Source organism: Diplotaxodon limnothrissa, linkage group LG7 (genome assembly GCF_057381915.1).
Source record: "Diplotaxodon limnothrissa isolate DT_005_m linkage group LG7, D_limnothrissa_male_GT1.1, whole genome shotgun sequence".
In the NCBI taxonomy this organism is placed as follows: domain Eukaryota; kingdom Metazoa; phylum Chordata; class Actinopteri; order Cichliformes; family Cichlidae; genus Diplotaxodon; species Diplotaxodon limnothrissa.
Genome location: NC_140602.1, coordinates 69,553,416 through 69,573,251, shown reverse-complemented (window position 1 = coordinate 69,573,251; position 19,836 = coordinate 69,553,416). Strand labels below are relative to the sequence as shown.

The following is a 19,836-nucleotide window of genomic DNA, read 5'->3' as shown; positions in this document are numbered from 1 at the left end:
AAAGGTTACGGTTCAGTTAGACTAGATGAGAAGTAAAAATCATTGCATTGAATTTATTTTACTGGCGGTTGTTCAGAAGTTCAGCATGCAACACCCCCAGCCTGTGGATGTCACCTTTGTGGGAGTCCGTCTGCACAGATGTGTGCAGAACCTGTCTTTGCAACAGAGGCTGAACTGGTTGGCAGCTGGTTTCTAGTGATTTTCCTATTTAAAAGCAGATTTCTAATCTAGGTCTGAGCAGTTAATGTGAATCTCCGTATAAAAGGACAACAACAGATTTGAGATTGTTTGCTTATTCATCACAGATAATTACTGTATTATCACAAAGAGATTTCATATGAAGCTGAAAGCAGACGGGTGTGTTGTTGCCAGAGCTGCAGCTGACTGTGAGTGGTTGCAGACGAGTCTTTGAGGGAACCATTTCCAAGGCAACGAGACCCCAAGTTCCCTGCACACAGCCGCAATAATAATCTTTATTTACAGCAGGGTCGTCAGCCACCGCGGGCTGCTTGAATCACATCCATAATTTTAGCTCCTCCCCTTTTAGGTCAAGATTTGAACACCAGTTTGGTGACGCTGCCGAGTACCTGAAAGGACCAGGCTCTTTATGACATCACACAGATCCAAAAGAGAAAAACTGTGAGAAAGTGAGGGTCTGCAGCTTTGGTTCTGACTTTGAGTACTTGTACGTAGCCTGATGCACTTATTTGAAACTTTCACGATATTTAAGCTGAGCATCGTCCACAGGAACAGGAGATCTATGACAGGAAGTAAAGGAAAGCGTGTTCTTTTCTGCAACATATTTGAACTCGGCTGTGACTTTGTTCCTCCAGGCGTCTCTTTAAGCGTCTCTCAGTTTTCGTGTCTGTGATGGCGCTGCAGTCAGAAGTGTGAATGGACTCTGCAGGTGACCTCGGGCTGTCAGTCCCTGAGACTTGGTTTCAGTGAGGTGTGACAGCTGAGCGATGAAGAGTCCAGCTCACGGCTGGGAGGTGTCGCTGCACCGTTCAGCCACAACACTGAATGTTATTTATTATGTGCTGATTTGAGGAGAAGTAGCCATCGTCCCTCATTGTTCCATCGCTGAGTGTAACGTCCACTCCCTGACAGCAAACAGAGCAGACAGTTGGTGTTTTCAGGTTTGAAAGCTTCACCTTTACTCCTCCAAACATGCATCTTGTCTCTGGTGTTTCTGCAGTTTCCTGTTCATGGCGAGCTTGATCCTGGTTGGTTCCTGAACATCATAACTGCTTTCCTCTCATTTCACAGTGACAGGGCTGGACTTCTTCCAGACCTCGGCAAAGGGACGCGACATCAGAAGAACCTGTAGTTGTGTAAATCTGCACTTCTCCTTCACTGAGTTGGGTGGACTTTGTTCGGAGTGCCGGTCAATCCAACGAGTGCTGTCACACGAATGAATTGTTATTAAAAGATTTGAGTGAGTGTAGATGAAGCTGTGTGATGCTTTTGTGTGGACAAAAGTCCAAACACACATCAGAACTGGTTTTGGTGTGGACGACGCAGCTTCAGAGTGTCTTTGAATGTGGTCCATCCCAGGAAACCAAGCAATTTAAATGAAGTCCACCAGTTTTGCCAAGAGGAGCAGTCAGATATCAGCCTGAGTTCATGTTCATAGCTGCGACAACACTGTGCTCGAGGCGCAGCCTGCTCAGAGCCATTTCTACAAATATGAACGATATATCTGAGCCTGCATCCACCCTGGGAAAACAACAGTGCAAAGACATGATTAAAAGCCCAACATTACCAGCATGCATGCCTGAGATGAGGGGATGGAAACTTCTGGCTACAACTGTATCTCCAATCGATGACATCATACAGATCCCAGATAACAAAAAGAAAAAAAACCACTACAAACTGGTAAACATCCAGCAGTGGATGAAGGTGTGTTGTTCTGTAAAGCTCAGTTTTATGACTGTTTCTACGTTTCTGTCCTCACATGTGCACACACACACTCACAGACCTCTCTCTCTCTCCTCGGTGTCTCCGGCTGCTGAATCTACTCCTTTGGATGCTTTTTGGGGGGAGGAGCAACCCCGTCTCCTCTCAGAGCGAACCCTCTGTTGATTCTCGTTCTCTCCGTGTTTGCCGTCGGTTCAGGAGGAACTCCGCTCAGCTTCTCTGAGACTCGCTGCTGATGATGGACGCTCGCGTCTTCACCCCGCTCATCCTGACGCTGTGCAGCTTCATCCACGGTAGGCACACACACACACACACACACACACACAGACACACACACACACACACACACACACACACACACACACACACACACACACAGGTCGTCTATGGCTGTGAGGACACTTATCTGGATTAAGAATTGTAACCTGTGGACTAAAACCAGCTCTCCAGCTTTAAACTGCATCTTGATGCACATGCAGACATTTCAAAGATGCGTTTTTCAAACAGAAAGTGAATAAGAAGTTGATTTGATTAGAATAAACGTTTAACAACAAATGCTGTGATCAGATTTTGCTTCTGTCACATTTTATGTCTTTGGAGTGAATCAAAAACAGAACTTTAATCTGCAGATTAAATAAGAAGTTTGATTCTGTGCGTGCGGCGTCCTGCTGTTTGCTGAGGGAGAATCAGTGGGAGGTGATCCTCGTGCAGTCCAGGTGTAAGGGAGGAAAAAGGAAGAAGAAGAATTTTGCATCTGTGCATTAACATTTCCACGGGTGGGTGTGTCAAACATGCAACCCGCGGGCCAGAACCAGGCCGTCAAAGGGTCCAGTCTGGGCCACCGCGAGTCTTTGGGAACATTTCACAGGAGAAGGGCGCAAAGCTGGACCTCTCACTGTATCTTCATCAGATTTATGCTCCTCTTCCTGACACCATCCACGCTCAGCCACGTGTCACAGTACAGTGCAGCAGAGTTTTCCTGGGTTCACTCAAGAAGAAACAGTAGATTTTCTGCGATGCTTGTGGGTTGTGTTTAGTCACATTCATTTGAGCCGGCTGTGTTTCCGCTCCCCTCGTCTCCTCTCTGTGGATTTAGTGTGGGAGTTTTCTGTCAGTCGTTGTCGGGTCTTCTGTTGTGTTTGTTTCCCAGCGTACGTGTTTCCTGTGTTCAGGTCTTTTTCATGTTCTTTGTCCCGTTTAGTATCTATTTTCTCCCAGTTTCGTTCCAGTTCAGTTTAGCTTTAGTAGTCTTTGTTTGTACCTTCCCCCAGCCTAATAAACGACTCGCCTGTTGTTAAACCCCGCCCCCGTCTCGAGTGTCGCTGCAATCTTTTTTCTTATCAGACATCTCAAAGATTAAATGTGCAGTTAAACTTTTATGCACTCAGAGTAAGGATGTTTTGTTTTTTTACTGGGTTATTAGCAGTGTTGGTCAAGTTACTTGAAAAAAGTAATCAGTAACTAATTACTGATTACTTCCTCAAAAAATAATCCCGTTACTTTACTGATTACTTATTTTCAAAAGTAATTAATTATTTAGTTACTTAGTTACTTTTTAAAAACACGATTTACAACCTGAATAGGTGATAAAGTGATAGATCTTTCAGCCCAATTCTACTTTTTCTACATAATCCATCATACAAAATGTAATCAAATGGAAAAGTCTCTTTTTAAAACTTGTTTTATTAGTTTTAATCTTTTAACTTTATGCATCAAGCAAAGATTAAATTATATGCAACATTCTCTGACTGGAAGAAATTAGTTTAACATTTAAACCTATTTTCTGCACATTCCAGCACATAAAATAAAATATTTTTTGTGTTTACACTCAGTCTTTCAAATAGATGCAAGTAAAACACAGCAGAAAATAAATAAAGTCACAGACTCAGCGGTCCTGTTGCTCTATTTTCACCTGTAAAGCAGGAGTGGGGTAGGCGGAGGGTTACCCTGGTGCAGGTGTGCCGCGGTCAGTGGAAGAATCCGCGAGTGTCTCTGTGAGTTTCCCATTACGTCGTAGCTACTCGGTGCTTGTTGGAAGTTTAGGGATTTTTTCGCTGTAAAAAGAAGTTTTCTTCCCACGCATAGCGGACACTAATGTTTTTGTCACTTTTTATGGAATCAAACTCAAAGTAAGGTCAGTACTTCCACGCTTTAAACGCTGCACGCTCATACTCTCTCTGCACTCGATATATGATCCATTGTTGATCTGCACACAGCTGTTGTCACGAACGTCGCACTCGCTTACGTCACTGTCGTGAGACATTCTCGCAAAAAAAAATATCACGGTTTTAGTAACGCAGTAACGCAGCGTTCCTACGGGAAAGTAACGGTAATCTAATTACAGTTTTTGCAATAGTAATCCCTTACTTTACTCGTTACTTGAAAAAAGTAATCGGATTACAGTAACGCGTTACTGCCCATCTCTGGTTATTAGGCAGATGTTTGACTGGTCCAGTGGAGATTAAACGGGGCCGTGTTATCAGGTTTTCATGATTCATGTCAGATTAAATCTGAGTGAAACGAGCTGCCCTGTGGTAGCAGTGTTCACTTATCTGTCAACGTATTTTTTCTGTGGGATTATTTTTAATGTAATCTCGTAGAAGAGATTAAAAAAGTCACCAGTTCATATCTGGATTGTTTGTATCAACTCTTTCAGGTTTACAGTTTCTCTATTAGCCTGCATATTATCACAGATCTTTATTATGAACATCGTCTGTTCACACCGTCTGTGGACGTCTTCAGCCTGCTGCAGGTTTCAGGCTTCAGATTATTCGCTGCTGGAGGAGCTCGTTTGCATAAAACCGGGGTCATAAATGTCTTCTTAGAAAAAGACGTTTTGAACTACTTCACGTCTCTGTGCTGATTCTGGTATTTACGCTGTGAAATCAGCTCTGAGGTTCAGTTTAAGGTTTAAAGACGTCTTCTTCAGCAGCTGCCGCTTTAAATCTTTTGAAATGTTATTTCCCCAAAGGAAATGTTGACCTTTCACAGCTGTTCAAATAACTCAGCCAATTAAATCATGTTTTCTTGGTCGTTTCCTAAGAAGAATAAGCATTTTTTAAAGCTAATAAAACATCTTTTGTTCCCGTTAGTGAGCGTCTGTGGGGCGTCCTTGCGGCGCCTCACTGTTGAACCGTGTCTCCCACCTTCTCTTAAAGACGTTTGAAGGTTCGAGGGTTAGCGTGCAGGCAGTCACAGCTCTGAGATCAGTGCGAAACACACAAAGAGCCCAGAAGCTTCACGTCTTCACAGAAGTGTTCGGTTTGACTCAGACACCACCACACTCAGAGTGGGTGGTGTTTTTACAGTGTTTATTTCACAGCACGCGGAGTCACTGAGCAGCTTCTCCCTTTAAATCTGATCTCCACTCATCACAGCAGCTCTCACCACCATCCTGAAACCTCCCCTTTCTCTTCTGCTGCTCTCCTTCTGTTACAAATCAGCCCTGACACTCATCTCCACCCGCTCCACCCTGCCTGCACTCACTTCTTCATCTCTATCTGGATGGTTGACTCCAGGCATTAAACTCCTGCAGCGACACTATCTCTGTGTTGCACCGCTCCACCTCTCATTCACACATGGTCCGTTTTCCTTTTACGGACTTTCATTCCTCTTCTCTCCCCAGCATACCTCCACCTCTCCAGGCTCTCCTCCACCTGTTCCTCTTTCTCGACCTCATCTGTCAGCGCTGCAAACAGGAAGGAGCTCAGAGCAGATCCCTGATGTACTCCCACCTTCAACCCACCTGTCTCTCCTACCACACACGTAATCATGCACCTGCTTTCCTCATCATCCTCCAACTCTCCAAAATCATCGTTAACAGTCTGGTTAAAGTCCACCGCCCCCTCTCCTGGACATCTCCACACCTCCACATGTATGTCACCACCGTCCCACTCGTCATAGCTGCCCTCTCTTCATCATTATTACTCCTCCACCCGTCCTCTCACTCTCATTTTCTATTCTTGAGCTGCTCAGTACTCCTTCCATCTCCTCCACAGACTCGCTTCCTATATCATAATCTGGGATTTTGCAGAATCTCTGTTTGTTGTTCAACGGTTGGCTGAGACTCAGATTCCGTCCTTTGTCTTTAATGAATGCATGTGGCGCAGCAGCATTAGCTTCCTGAATGCACCGACTCTTCACGCATTCTGCATTTACACATGCTGCAGGTCAGCTGTTATATGCAGATTTCTGAAAACCACCCCTGTCTCTCAACACGTGCCCCACCCTCCAGTACCCCGAGCAGACTGATGGAGGACGCCTGCCTTACATCAGAGCACTTAAGGAAATCCCCAATCACAACATACTTCAGATAAAAGGGTGAAAAAACGGTGTTTTTACAGCAGTCTGCAGCTTTTGGCTCACTGTGCAGACACTGAGCTCATCATCTGAAGCTTAGTCATGTTTGATATGAACATGCACACCTGGAACAGGAGAAATATGCCAAAAAACAAAGGAAAAGAACTGGTTTGGTACATGCAGCGTGCAGGGTTGGGGTGCCACCGCTGGAACAGCATGAAAGGCTTTTATTGGAGCAGTCTGACACATTTACATATCAGCTTCACTCACATCAGCTCTCCTACACAACATTGCATCAGTCACGTGACTGGGTAGACTCCATATTTGTGTTTCACATGTTTATGAGTGTCAGAGTTAGCTGTGTCGCTGACTCGGGCAGCAGGAATCGAGCTCAAAGTGAGCGTTTAATGCAGGTTAATGAGGAGAACGTACAAAAGCTCAAGACACGAAGAGCGAGGCTGGGAATGCAAAATCAGAGAGCGATACACCGATCAGCCTTAACACGCTGACGGGTGGAGTGAATGACACCGATCTGCATCCTGGCACCTGTTAGTGGGTGGGACATGTCAGGAAACAAGAACCTGTAAAATGATGGGAGAAGCAGGAGAAATGGGTCAGTGTGACAGTTTGGGTCAGAACATGTAGAAAACTGCAGATTTGTCTCCAGTCTGCACGAGTCCAACAAACGAGCTGCTGTAGCTCAAACTGTCCATGTCAGGTGGTTCTGATGGAAAGGTGTCAGGATGCACAGAGCACCAGTTTAATGCATATGGGGCTGCAGACCAGTCAGGGTGGGCGTGCTGACCATCAGAACTAAAGCACAGAACAATGGAAGAAGGTGGCCTGGTCCAAATCACGTTTTTTACATCACCAAGGCTGGATGGATGCGTGTGCGCCGCTTTTCTGGGGAACACTCGACAATGGGATGCATTATGGGAAGACGGTGAGCCAGAGGAAGCAGCAGCGTGATGCTTTGGGCGATGGAAACAGTGCTCCCTGATGGCTGTGGTCTCTTTCAGCAGGATAATGCACTGGAAGCAGGAATGTTTCCAGAATGGTTTGAGGAGCACAACAACCAGCTTGAGGTGTTGACTTGGCCTCCAGATTCCCCAGAATCACGTTCTGGACAAACGGATCCGTCAGGACGCTCTGTGCATCCTGACACCTTTCCATCAGAGCTGCAGGGTCCGTGCCTCCACGGGTCAGGTGGAGACAACATAAAGAGACACGGGGAACGTTTAACTTCACATGAGGCATTGATAACAGCCGCTATCAAAGTAAAACAGGAAGTAAGACACAACTGAATGAGGATAAACAAGATTAACGTGACACAGGAGACATCACAGACAAAAACACAGCGTTGGTAACAGTAACTACAACCGAGAACAAAAGACTCAAACAACAAGATGAGAATATAAACCATGAAGAGAAATTATATTAGAAGATAGAGCAGGCGTGAAAGCGCGGGGGAAATAGAAACAACAGTTCTATTAATAGAAACCTGCAGACTGACCCACAGAAACAGCTTCAAATGCAGGACTGAAGTAACAGACTGGACTACAGACTAAAACTTATAATACACCCGAGGATCAGAAGTCCAGGTAAAAGTAAAACGTTTGACTGCAGAAGCTGCAGCATCACTGTAACAGTCACAGCTCTGCAGTTCTTCATGTTGACAGTAAATAAAATGATTTCATTTTCACTTACGTTCATTCAGAAATTCAGATCCCTTCATTTGTTGACTTCTACCAGCGTTTGGGTTTTTTAGTTGAGCAGTCAGAGCACGAAACGCAGACAAAGGAACAGAAAATATTTCTGTTATCTGGAGCTCATTTCCTGACAGTCAGCCCCTCCCCCCACGCTCGGCCAAGGTCTCACCGAGCACCTGTCAGTCATCCGGATGAGCTTTCATCTCCACCAAGGCTGATGTAATCCGTCTCCTCGAAGCCTTCCAGACCCCCGGTCTCTGAGCGACTCTGGGCTGCCTCAGATGAAAGGTGACAAAAGGAAGAGAAATGCGGTGAAATCGATGTTTGTCAGACCAGACGTGGGTCACAGATCTCACCCGATGGCAGATTCAGAGCTCTGCACACTTCAAGCAGCCGCTCAGTTGCATCGGCCAATCAAGAGGCACCGCTAACGACCTGCCAACACTCCCAGCGTTACAGCACTTCAGTCGTACAAAACAGATAATGAACAGAACAAATGTAGTGCTGGGAAAGTTTTCTCACATTTCTCACATATTTGTCAGACTTTCATGTCTCAGATCATCAAACTCATTTTTATATTTTACAAAAACCTGGAACAGAGTGAGCGATGTAGTCAAAGCAACCTCGGAGTCCAGGAGGAAACTCTGGACTGGCAGGATGGGGATGGTGGAGAGTCTGGGCAGCTCCACAGAATACTTTAGTGGTTCTCAGCTGTAAACTGGGAGAGAAAGCCTGTGTTAGCGTCAGTGGTTTAACCGGCTCCACCTCAGTTAAACTGTTGGAGCGGTCATGCGTGCTGACGACAGTCGTTCCTGTTTCCCTCCAGGCTCTCTGCAGGGCGTGTACCAGCGGCGTCTCTACAAGGAGCTGATGAAGAACTACAACCCGTTAGAGCGGCCGGTCAGCAATGACTCCCACAGCCTGACCGTCCACTTCAGCTTCAGCCTGCTGCAGATCATGGACGTGGTAAGAACTGTTGCTTCAGTATGAACTGTTAATAATCCCTATTATTACGGCATCTGTGTGTGAGATCAGAGACTAGATGACTTCATACAGGACCAAGAAAGAAATGCTTAAAGGGGATCTTTAGAAGAGTGTGAGCTACTGGTGCATGTACTGGTGCATGTACTGGTGCATGTACTGGTGCACATGTTGTACCAATAATAACATTAACTGATATGTAAACATCAGTGTAATCACAGCTTCCTCGTCGTCTGTTGCTTCCTGTTTGTATTGTAGCATCTGAGCTGCGTTAGATAAACTTCACAGGTGCCTCCTCACTGTAACTATGACTGCAGGTCTTACTGGGAACCAGTGTGAATTCATAAAGTTAAATAAATCAAATAAATGAAGGATGATTGTGACTAAGGGCAACATATGACATATCATATGATAACCATGCAATGAAGATCTGGTATTGTGATCTTCTAACGCTATCATGAACACCAGTGGCGGCTCCTGAAAAAAATCTCAGGGGGGGCAATTTTTATGATATCGACTAAAATGACCCATTTAATGAGTACATCAAACAACACAATTTTAATTTAAATTTAAAATGAACAACCATATTCTGGCCATTTGTATAGATTTGTAAAAATGAACATGAACAGATTTTTTTTTTTTTTTTTTGAATGAATGAAAAATAACTATTGAAAACAACAACTGTAAACTGATTGGGGGGGTGGGCTAAAGAGAGAAAGAGAGAGGGATGGAGAAAGAGAGTAAATATGGTTAAGGGTTCTTATTTGTACAAGAACTTTGCTCGTCTGTCTTTCTGAGTGGCAAATTTCTCGATGACCCTGGTGTTGAAATCAGGAAGTTCTTGTGTGAGTTTTTTCTCTATGGACAGCATAGCCAGAGCGTTGAGCCGATCCTGAGCCATATTGTTTCTCAGGAAAGTTTTTATCCTCTTTAAAGTAGAGAAACACCTCTCCGATTCTGATGTTGTCATTGGTGTGGTGATGAGGATGTTAAGAAGACTTACAGTTTCGGTGAATGTGTCTTGAAGGTTGTTTTCCATCAGAACCTGATAGAGCGCCAGCGCACCACTACAACTCTGAAACTCCTCGTTGTCGTAGATCAGGGACAGTTCTGTTTTAAGTCTGGCTTTGTCCAATGAGGGATAGGCTTCCACTGTGGTTTGTAGTGCTGCATCTGGAAAATTTTTGCTGTGTTGTTGGAACAAGTCTCCTTGCAACAGAGTGGCGCTGACAAGGTGCTTGGTGAAAGAAAACCTCTCCTTGGCATGGCTCATAATGGTGTCGCACACCTATCCAATAATATATAATTGGTAAGAGTTAGATTCAGTGGTAAGACTTTGGCACATGTCTCATGTTAATCATTATTCTGAAAAAAAAAAAAAAATCTGTCCATAACAAAACAAAACAGTCATGACCACTATATCAAATGACATCTGACAGCATCGTCATTAGATTTTATCTGATGATCCGATTTAAATCAGACCAAGCAGCTAGTGCTTACCTCCAGTGCCAAATGGTGTTGCCTGTCTTCCCCCAATGTTCTCCGTCTCTTTGTGGGTGGGTCTTGAACAGGTCCCCTGTACTCCTCATCCACAACCAGATTAGGAAGTGCCTCCCTGATCCAATACATAAGTTTCATTAATGGCTTCTGAAAACTGAATAGGGATATATTAACCAAACACAAACCAAACAAAGGTTGTGTTCTAATTACCGGGAATTACCGGATTTAATTAAAACCCCTGGAGGATCTTAGAAAAATGCATACACTATTGGTCTTAGAGCCACAAATCGACCACGCCCAAAAAAGCGCTATAAAAAATTTATATATTAATATTTTTTTCCACTTTAAATTAGCCAATCTTTTAGACCTACTTCTCCTTGAAATATTCATGTCAAGTTTTAATTACATTTCGCGGATTTTAACCCTTTATATCCCGGTTTCGTCACATGAGCGCACTGCTTTTTTTGCCCCAAAAAACAAAAAACTTGAATATTTTCCAAAAAAAACATTTGAGGTAATATTCAATTGTTATTATAATTAGGCCTTTGGATGGACTAAAGATTGGCACCAAGAGTCATTTCGATCGCCTTTTATTTTTTTTCCAGGAGCGCATTTCATAAAATGCACACTATCGACCACGCCCAAAAAGTGCAATAAAAATATTAAATATTAATTTTTTTTTTCACTTTAAATTGGTCAGTCTTTTAAAACTACTTCTCCCTGAAATATTCATATAAAGTTTTAATTATATTTTCGTTGTTTTAACCCTTTAAATTACAAAAAAACTAAAAAAAAAAACTAAAAAACTAAATATTTTCCCAAAAAAACATTTGAAGTAATATTTGATTGTTATTATAATTAGGCCTTTAGATGGACTAAAGATTGGCACAAACAGTCATTTCGATCGCCTTTTATTTTTTTTTTCAGGACCAGAAAATGGTCTCCAGGCGGCAAATGCTCCTCCTCTAGGCCGAAATAAGTGCATGTTGCCGGGCTAAGTCGCGACGATCACCGGGGCACGATGACCGGGGACTGCTTTTTCTAGAACAGCAAATCTTCGCGCGTTTTCTGCAGGGGCGCAATTTTAAGCGCCCCCAAACCATTTAATTCAGCGACGCTGATAGGTCAAATATTTATTATTTTCCCCTGGCAACCATTTAATGATAGGCTATTTCGCTGCATATCAAGGGCGCTTTGACGAGCGCCCCAGAAGAAGAAAAACACCGTTTGTTGGTTGAACTTTAATGAGTCAGCTGGTGAAAATGTTAAAATACGCCTGGCTGTATATGGGCACACACATAGTAAAACTATCATTGATGAATTTTTTAAAAATATATATTTTTACTCCTCCACATTTGGGGGGGCGGAGCCCGAGCGCCCCCTATGGGCCAGCCGCCACTGATGAACACTTTAACCAGGATATGAGGGAGGGAAAGAGGGAAAGCAGGAGCAGAAATATCCAGATAACATCTGTGTTTGCACTGAATGTTTTGCTGTGTAGAGTTGAATGAATAAACTCAGACGGGTCGCCGACACGCTGCAGTCTGCACAGACGAGCAGCTCCGCTGCAGTGCTCTTTGCAGCAGCTTGTTCCCAGCTGACCGTCCTGCAGCAGCTACGTCACCGTGAGGAATTTAAAGTGAATTTCTGCTTTTGCTGAGAAGAAAAATCCATTTTTTGCACATTTATTACAGTTAATTGTGTATTATCACAAACAGATTGCATATAACTGCCAACTTGACTCCACTCAGTGGCAGACTGGCTGAACCTTGTTGTCCACAGCCACAATGATTTTGGTGGAGCTGCATCTGAGACGCACCTCAGATTACTGCTTTTCTGCTTTTCACACAAACAAACTTCAGAAGCTCCCAGTCCTCGACCGTTTCTGCGGGTTCAGAGTGGACGTTTGCTCCAATTAGCCCGACTTCAGGGATGAACTTTCCTGCTGCGCGGCCCGACCGTGAGGCTGAGACATAAACTCAAACAAACGGATGCTGTGAGGAACTAAACGAGCTCAGCTCATTCGTTTCTACCTCACGCACATCTTACAGCCAGTTTAACAAACACTCGCTCTGCACCCTGCTAGCAGCCACAGCAGGAGGCAACTTTCATCTTTCATCTATCATGGCATGTGACAACAAGCGCGCACGCACACACACATCAATTATTAGACATGTCAGAGTCCTGGCTGCAGAACTTTATTCAACCACAGTGCAGGGCAGCTAACACACACACACACTCTTTCTAAAACTGCCTTTTGTCTCCGATGTGCAGTGAGTGTGTGTTTCATGGGTCTGCTCTCGTGTCTGTGTGTGTTTGTGCACACAGAGGAGATGCGATCGTGCTCCACGTGCAGCAGCTCCACCTTCATATGGACCCAGGCGTGGCCTCGGTGCTGTTCTGCATGTGTGAGGGTTTTGGATTGAGTGATTGTGGAGAGCGCCCCCCACAGTGTCTCTCATCGCTCCCGCCTCCTTCTGTCTGAATTTATGGGGGCGCCACAGTCCCACGGAGAAACAAGTTACTCATGAAACCTGAATCGGACCTAAATCTCTCACCGTGACAAAGTATAGCTTATTTTTACACAACGTTGGTATTTACATGAACTTTAAATTCACTTCCTGTCAGTGTGGGTTTTGGAGCAGGGAGCGCCAGCAGAGGCTCGGACAGAGTGGGGGGGAGGTCGGGTGAGGAGGGAGAAAGCAGCCGGCTCGTTTCAGGAATCGAACCAGTCGTAATATTTTAGTTTTTTATCATCTTTAACGATTGTTGTTGAAGGAGCTACTTGTTTTCATTTTGATGTATTGCTTCTTTAATGTTTTCTATTTTCTTTACTTCAGGAAGAATAGCTGTTGCCATGGTAACAAGTGATGTGGATCAGAATAAGGAACAAATGTAAGAAATACTGTTTAAATCTGAGTCTAACAGCACGTAAACGTTCAGAAGTAGCAAGAGTTCACAAACAGCTCCCCGTTAGCAGGAACACGCTAATTAGCTAAAGGGGTGACGAAGGCGTTCCACAGCACACGGCGAGGGAAACGTATTTTTGGGTGGGCTTGATGAGGTTCTTAATCAATATAAATGACTCAGCGTGAAGTTGGCAGGAAGCCGAGCGTTTAATTACCTGATGTCATGATTTCTCACTTCTGCAGCTTCATCTGAAGCGAATCTGTCGTTTCAAATATCTGCTTTGGTTTTGTTAGGAGGATTTTCCAGCATCACTTCTGTCTGCGTGCCGCTGCATCGCTGGCAGCAACCATCCCGGCAGCAACCATCCCGGCACGGTGCTTTTCCACCCCGAAGGTGAAAGGTGCCGTTTCCCTTGGCGACGTGTTTGATAGAAAGTTACAGACTTGAGGGTTTGACTCAAGTTTAACAGGAAAACATCCAAAATCCTAAGTTTGAACTTGTTTTTGGGTTCTTGATCTCCCCATAGCACCAGGATGTAACCGAAATATGGACCCAGCAGTCTCATCACGTAGACAGCTCAACATTCACTGCCCCACATAGCAAGCTGGTCTGGCCCAGATCTGGTGTCAAGCCGGCACTGCTGGCTGACTGGTGTCATGGCAGAGTCTATGTCAACCAGATGTGGGCCAGGTCTGGCAATGATGGCACTGTTTATGTTCCTATTTTCCTATTTCAGTTAGTAGACCTCAATGCCATGTTGCAATACTATACTGCTGTGGTAGCCAACGTTTCAAATGCAGGTTTTGCAGGTTTGTGAGTGCACACTTTATCGAAAACCTAGTTTACTCATTGTTACCACTGGGTGGCTGTAGCGCAGGAGGTAGAGCGGGTCACCTGCTGATCAGAAGGTTAGTGGTTCAATCTAGAGATGGCACGATACCACTTTTTTATGTCCGATACCGATATCATAAATTTGGATATCTGCCGATACCGATATGAATCCGATATAGTGTTTTTTAATCAACAAAACTGTTTTTTAAATATCTTGCTGCATTTTGTATAAGTTCATACTCAAGTTTAAAACAACAACTACACTAAAGCTATTCTGTTATACCTGTATGCAAAAAAAAAATTTCATAGTTCAGCAATACTGATCAATCTAATAAACTTAAACCTACACCATCCTCCCTATTCTGGTATTTTAAAGAGTACTTAGCATAAATATTAAGCAACCTAACTAATAGGGTTCCAACTCCCAGCAACAACAAAAATAAATAAATAAAAAATAGGGAACCACCCCTCACGCTCCACCTCATGATGCTTAATCGACGTAATCAACCTTAATTTGATGCAGTGTGAAAAAAAATGCACAGAAATCAATTATTTTTCAAGAAATATTAAATAGATTCAACATCTTTCTTCAACAAAATTGCAGACTGCACAGATGGTACCTTCCCAAAGGAAAAAGTACTATAGCTTACTAGGGTATATATATTAGACTTAATAGTCACTATATACAGTAATGGACTTCTATTCCTTTTACATCAAATTAAAACTTTGGGTGTCAGATAATTATTTATTAAAAGCTCGACATTTTAAATGAGAATAAGAAAGAAAAGTATGTCTTTGTGCCCCCTTTTCCCTGTTCATGCCCTATCGGCCCCCCTGGCTAAACTTTGCTAGATCCGCCCCTGCACAGTTACAGCCGTCAGCTGCGTAGAAAAAGATCCTCGAGTAGAAAGTAATATTAAATAAATTCTAACAACAGCTGATCAAGCTTAAACGTGCTGCTGTTGTTCAGCCGCTGGTTTCCTCTTTCTGGTGCAAAGTGGGCCAAAAGCAAACTAGAGACACGGACTCACGACAGAAAAGCCGATCAGCTGATCGTTAAGCAGTTTCATGATTGAAGTAGCAGCAAGAAGAGGCAGTCGCTTGTTAAGCTTAATGCAGGAATGCTTTACATTCAGAGATGGACTTACACACTTGCTTTACTTCTCTCGGGGATAACTTTGTCGGAGATGAAATGCCGGGTTGCTAGCGAAGCTCCACGTGCTATCCAGACCACCGACAGGTCCCGCATGCCACAGCCGCTCTATCACGTGATGCATACTGCTCCGACGTGCTAACGTTCTGAGGCGAGTTACGGCGTGTTGCAAGTTTTGTGAGGTGCTTTCGTGATATTTAATGGATCGGATTACATTTTTTATTTTTCTCCGATATCCGATCCAGTAATTTAGGTCAGTATCGGACCGATACCGATACGTAATATCGGATCGGTCCATCTCTAGTTCAATCCCTGACTGCTCCAGTCTGCATGTCAAGAGTGAGAATGTGTATGAATGTAGTTAGAGCACTCAGCTTAGAGAAAGTGTGTGAATGTGGCATGTTGTAACCCGGGAGAGAAGAAAAGTGCTGTATAAGAATCAGTGTCTGAGTTTCGTCATGTTACTTCTGCATTATTATGTCCCGGCGCATTTTGTTATTACATGGCTTGATTAAGGTACATATCAAGCTGACATCTGGGGCCAGAGCTGAAACTGTTCTGGGCCAACACAGGGCCTTGTGCTGACCCATGTGTGGGCCAGATCTGGGCCACCAAAGGGCCGTCATTCTTTGCGGTATGTGGGCCATGTGTAAGCACATTGTGTGGGCCAGATCCAGGCCATACCAATTTTGCTATTTGGGGCAAAACACCATTTTCCTTTAATCACCCACTAAAGTATCTCTGTGTTCATCTGTTGCTTTATCTGCTGGTTTCTCCTCGACTCCAGTCCTCATCCACTCCTAACATCATTTATTTCTTCGTGGTACCATTCATCAGACACTTTCCTCCGTCTCAGCCCATCTGAGCTCGCCTGATCAGTCTGCATCCATTTTTAAAAGACTTCATCTTTCCTCTGGGAAACGCGGTTTCGTTCGTAACATTAGGATCCTTTCTCAGCGCTCATTCATCACCACTTATTAATACGAGATAACGACACAGTATCAGATTCAGCTGAGCACAGGAGCAGCTTTTGATCTCCTGCAGCCTTTTTACAGATTTAAGATGCTGCAGGGTTGGATATCAGGTTGTTCATTTATCGTCTGTACTCTGCTGAATCTTTTTGTTGGATACCAGCAGGACCTCCACCTGCCTCCATCTTCCTGACATCAACATTCACACACAGTAAGAGCAGTAATCTCTATAAAAACTCGTTTTCATTCAGTCTTTTCAACTCTTGGTTCTGGGCGATGGGATGAAGTGCCATCCTACCTGCTGTTTAAATATTTTATATGTGAGGGGCAGCCTATCAGAGGAGTGGGAGGAGCTAAAGCAGCCAGCCTCAGTACTTACTTTACTGCCCGTGTGGAGTTTCCAAGATGGCGCCGGTGTGCATGGCTGGCCGTCTTCGACTCCGTCTGCGCCTCGGCGTTGTACTCCTTGTGTCTTTATCTTTGGCACTTTGTTCTCTAGGTGATTGTACGCTAATAACCTATGATAGAAACACGCTCCTGAATCTTCGTTTCTCCTGTTCTCAACGACCGAACTATCTTGGGACCGCGGGTGATGCCATTCCCCTGATGCCCGTCTCTCCCACTCATCTGACCGATTTACCTCTTCCCATGCCCCGCAGGATACGTCCCAGGAGACGGGGTAGAAGGAGTGGTGTCCGTGTCCGCTTCAAGGCTTATATCAGAGCCATGGCTACGGATTACCCCCCTACTAGCTGTGAATTTTCTCGTTTCATCCACCATCTTGGTAGCCGCTTTGCGGCTAAACTGCTCAACCACCGTTGGATATGTCCCGTTGGCCCTCAGTCCTATCCTGCCTGCCCAGTGGCCTTCCACTCTGCTCGTTCTTGGATATCACTGCCTGGCCGTGGTGTTCAACAAAACAACCTCAGTACCCTCAAACGAGCTACTACTAAGGACAGGACTCCTCGGACTCGGATGGCCTTATTTAATGTTAGGTCTCTTTCTAATAAGGCCTTCCTCTTAAATGATTTTTTTCTCTCCTCGGGTCTGGATGTTTTATTTCTGACTGAGACATGGACCTCTCCGGGTGAGTTCATCCCCTTCTCTGAACTTCTCCCTTCTGACTGTGCCTTTTTTAGCTCATCAAGGCTTACTGGTAGAGGTGGTGGCTTAGCCTCGGTTTTTAGAAATAAACTTGAGGCACGGCTGCTACCCTCCCCAACCTATTCTAGCTTTGAAGCTCAGCTATTGGAATTGACTGGCCCTCGAACTACTCTGTGTGTCGTGGCTTATCGTCCGCCTAAATATCATAAGATGTTCATCTCTGAATTTGCTGATTTTTTGGGTTCTATTCTTTTTAAATATGATTCTGTAGTTATTTCTGGTGACTTCAATATTCATGTTTGTTGTATGGATGACCACCTGTCTAAAGATTTTTCTGCACTGACTGACTCTTTTAATCTTACCCAGTGGGTAAATGAACCTACTCATGTTAAGGGTCACACCCTTGATCTGGTTTTTTCATTTAACGTGGATATATGCATTAAGGAAATTAGAAATACTGGACTTTCTGATCATTCCCCGGTCATCTTTGACGTTGACCTGGGTATCACTGACCCTTACTTGGAGGTTCCTCTCCATCCTACTCGGACTATTAACGCCGATACTGTGGTCAACTTCTCTACATCTTTTGTTAATTCTTCATTTAATATGTCGGACTGTTTTATCCCACACACACTTGAGAATTTTACCAATACTTTTTTAACTACATGTTCCTCGATTCTTAACACTGTTGCACCTATCAAACACAAACGCCCCAGAACCTACTCGCAATGCTGGTTAAACGACTCTGTCCGTGTTCTACGGCGTTTGTGCAGGCGCGATGAGAGGAGGTGGAGGAATGATAGACTCCAGTCATCATATGACATTTTACGTATTAGCCGCTCGAAATTCCAATCTGCTGCCAGAATGGCTAAAGCAGCCTTCTTCGCTAAGATTATTACTTCTAATGGTGACAATCCTCGCATCCTATTTAAAATTTTTAACTCAGTGGTGAATCCTCGTCCCTCTATGCCACTCTCGTGCTCCCCAGGTCTCTGTGAAAAATTTTCAAACTACTTTCTAGATAAAGTTTTATCTCTTAGATCTACGCTTCCTTTGGTGGCTGACAGTATGTCTAATCCTGACTGTTCTGCTGCCTTACATCAATTTGAATTAATTTCACTTCCCACTCTGAAGCGTATAACTGAGAAACTAAACAATACTAATTGTGTACATGATGTTCTTCCATCTCGTATAGTCAAGGATTGTTTTAATGTAATTGGACCCTGTCTATTGTCTATATTGAACCTCTCCTTGCTTTCTGGTTATGTACCATCAGTTCTTAAACATGCTTTTATTCAACCCGTTTTAAAGAAAAATAACCTGGATCATAGTGATTTTGCCAACTATAGACCGATTTCCAAGCTTCCTTTCTTGGCTAAAATCCTTGAGAAGGTGGTTCTACTTCAACTGCAGACCTACCTGGACGAGAATAATATAAATGATAAATTCCAATCAGCCTTTAAACAACATCATAGCACTGAATCAGCGCTGCTTCGTGTTTTTAATGATCTTTTACTTATGGCTGATAATGGTCGTCCTTCTGTTTTAGTTCTATTGGATCTTTCATCTGCATTTGATATGGTTGACCATAACATCCTAGTCGCAAGATTAGAGCACTCTGTTGGCATTAAGGGCACTGCCTTGGACTGGTTCAAATCTTACCTCTCCAATCGGCTTTCTTCGGTACATCTGGCCTCATCTTCCTCTTCCCCTGTACCTGTTTGCTGTGGTGTCCCCCAGGGTTCTGTGTTAGGCCCGACCCTTTTCTCACTGTATATGCTTCCTTTAAGCGCTATCTTTGAGAAATACCACATTGCTTTTCACTATTATGCGGATGACATTCAGATTTATTTTGAGTTACATGATGATAGATAAGATAGACGAACTGGCCCTGATGAGAAGCATGAACAGAGACTTTGCCTCCTCCTGTGTCTTATGTTTTACGGAGTCGTGGCTCAGTGAGGACATCCCGGACTGCGCGCTCAAGCTGGAGGGCTTTCATCTGCTGCGCGCGGACCGGCAGGCCGCTCTCTCCGGTAAAACCAAAGGTGGAGGTGTCTGCTTCTACATCAATAGTGGCTGGTGCACAGATGTAACAGTGATTGCTCAGCACTGCTCTCCCTCTCTGGAATATCTTTTTATTCACTGCAAACCGTTTTATTCTCCGCGGGAGTTTGCTTCATTCATCCTGGCCGCTGTTTACATCCCGCCAGACGCGGATGCGCGAGCAGCTCAGTGCGCACTCGCAGAGCAGATTCTCCACACGGAGCGGACATACCCGGACTCTCTCATCATTGCTCTTGGGGACTTTAACAAAGCCAATCTGAGCCATGAGCTTCCGAAATACAAGCAGTATATTAAATGCCCGACCAGAGAGGAGAGGACATTGGACCACTGCTACAGCACGATCAGCGGGGCCTATCGCGCGGTGCCCCGCGCTTCACTCGGACTTTCTGAT

At 44.2% G+C, this 19,836-nt stretch overlaps 1 protein-coding gene across 1 annotated transcript in view; it reads left to right on the top strand.

Moving 5' to 3' along the window:
- Nucleotides 1–2,155: 2,155 nt before the first annotated feature.
- Nucleotides 2,156–19,836, top strand: part of LOC146629739 (neuronal acetylcholine receptor subunit alpha-7-like) — a 71,461-nt gene continuing 53,780 nt past the window's right edge. Inside the window, exons 1-2 of the mRNA XM_085358838.1 lie at nt 2,156–2,213; nt 8,755–8,894. Of these exons, the coding sequence (XP_085214964.1) occupies nt 2,156–2,213; nt 8,755–8,894 (198 nt within the window). The remainder of the gene's footprint in view (nt 2,214–8,754; nt 8,895–19,836) is intronic.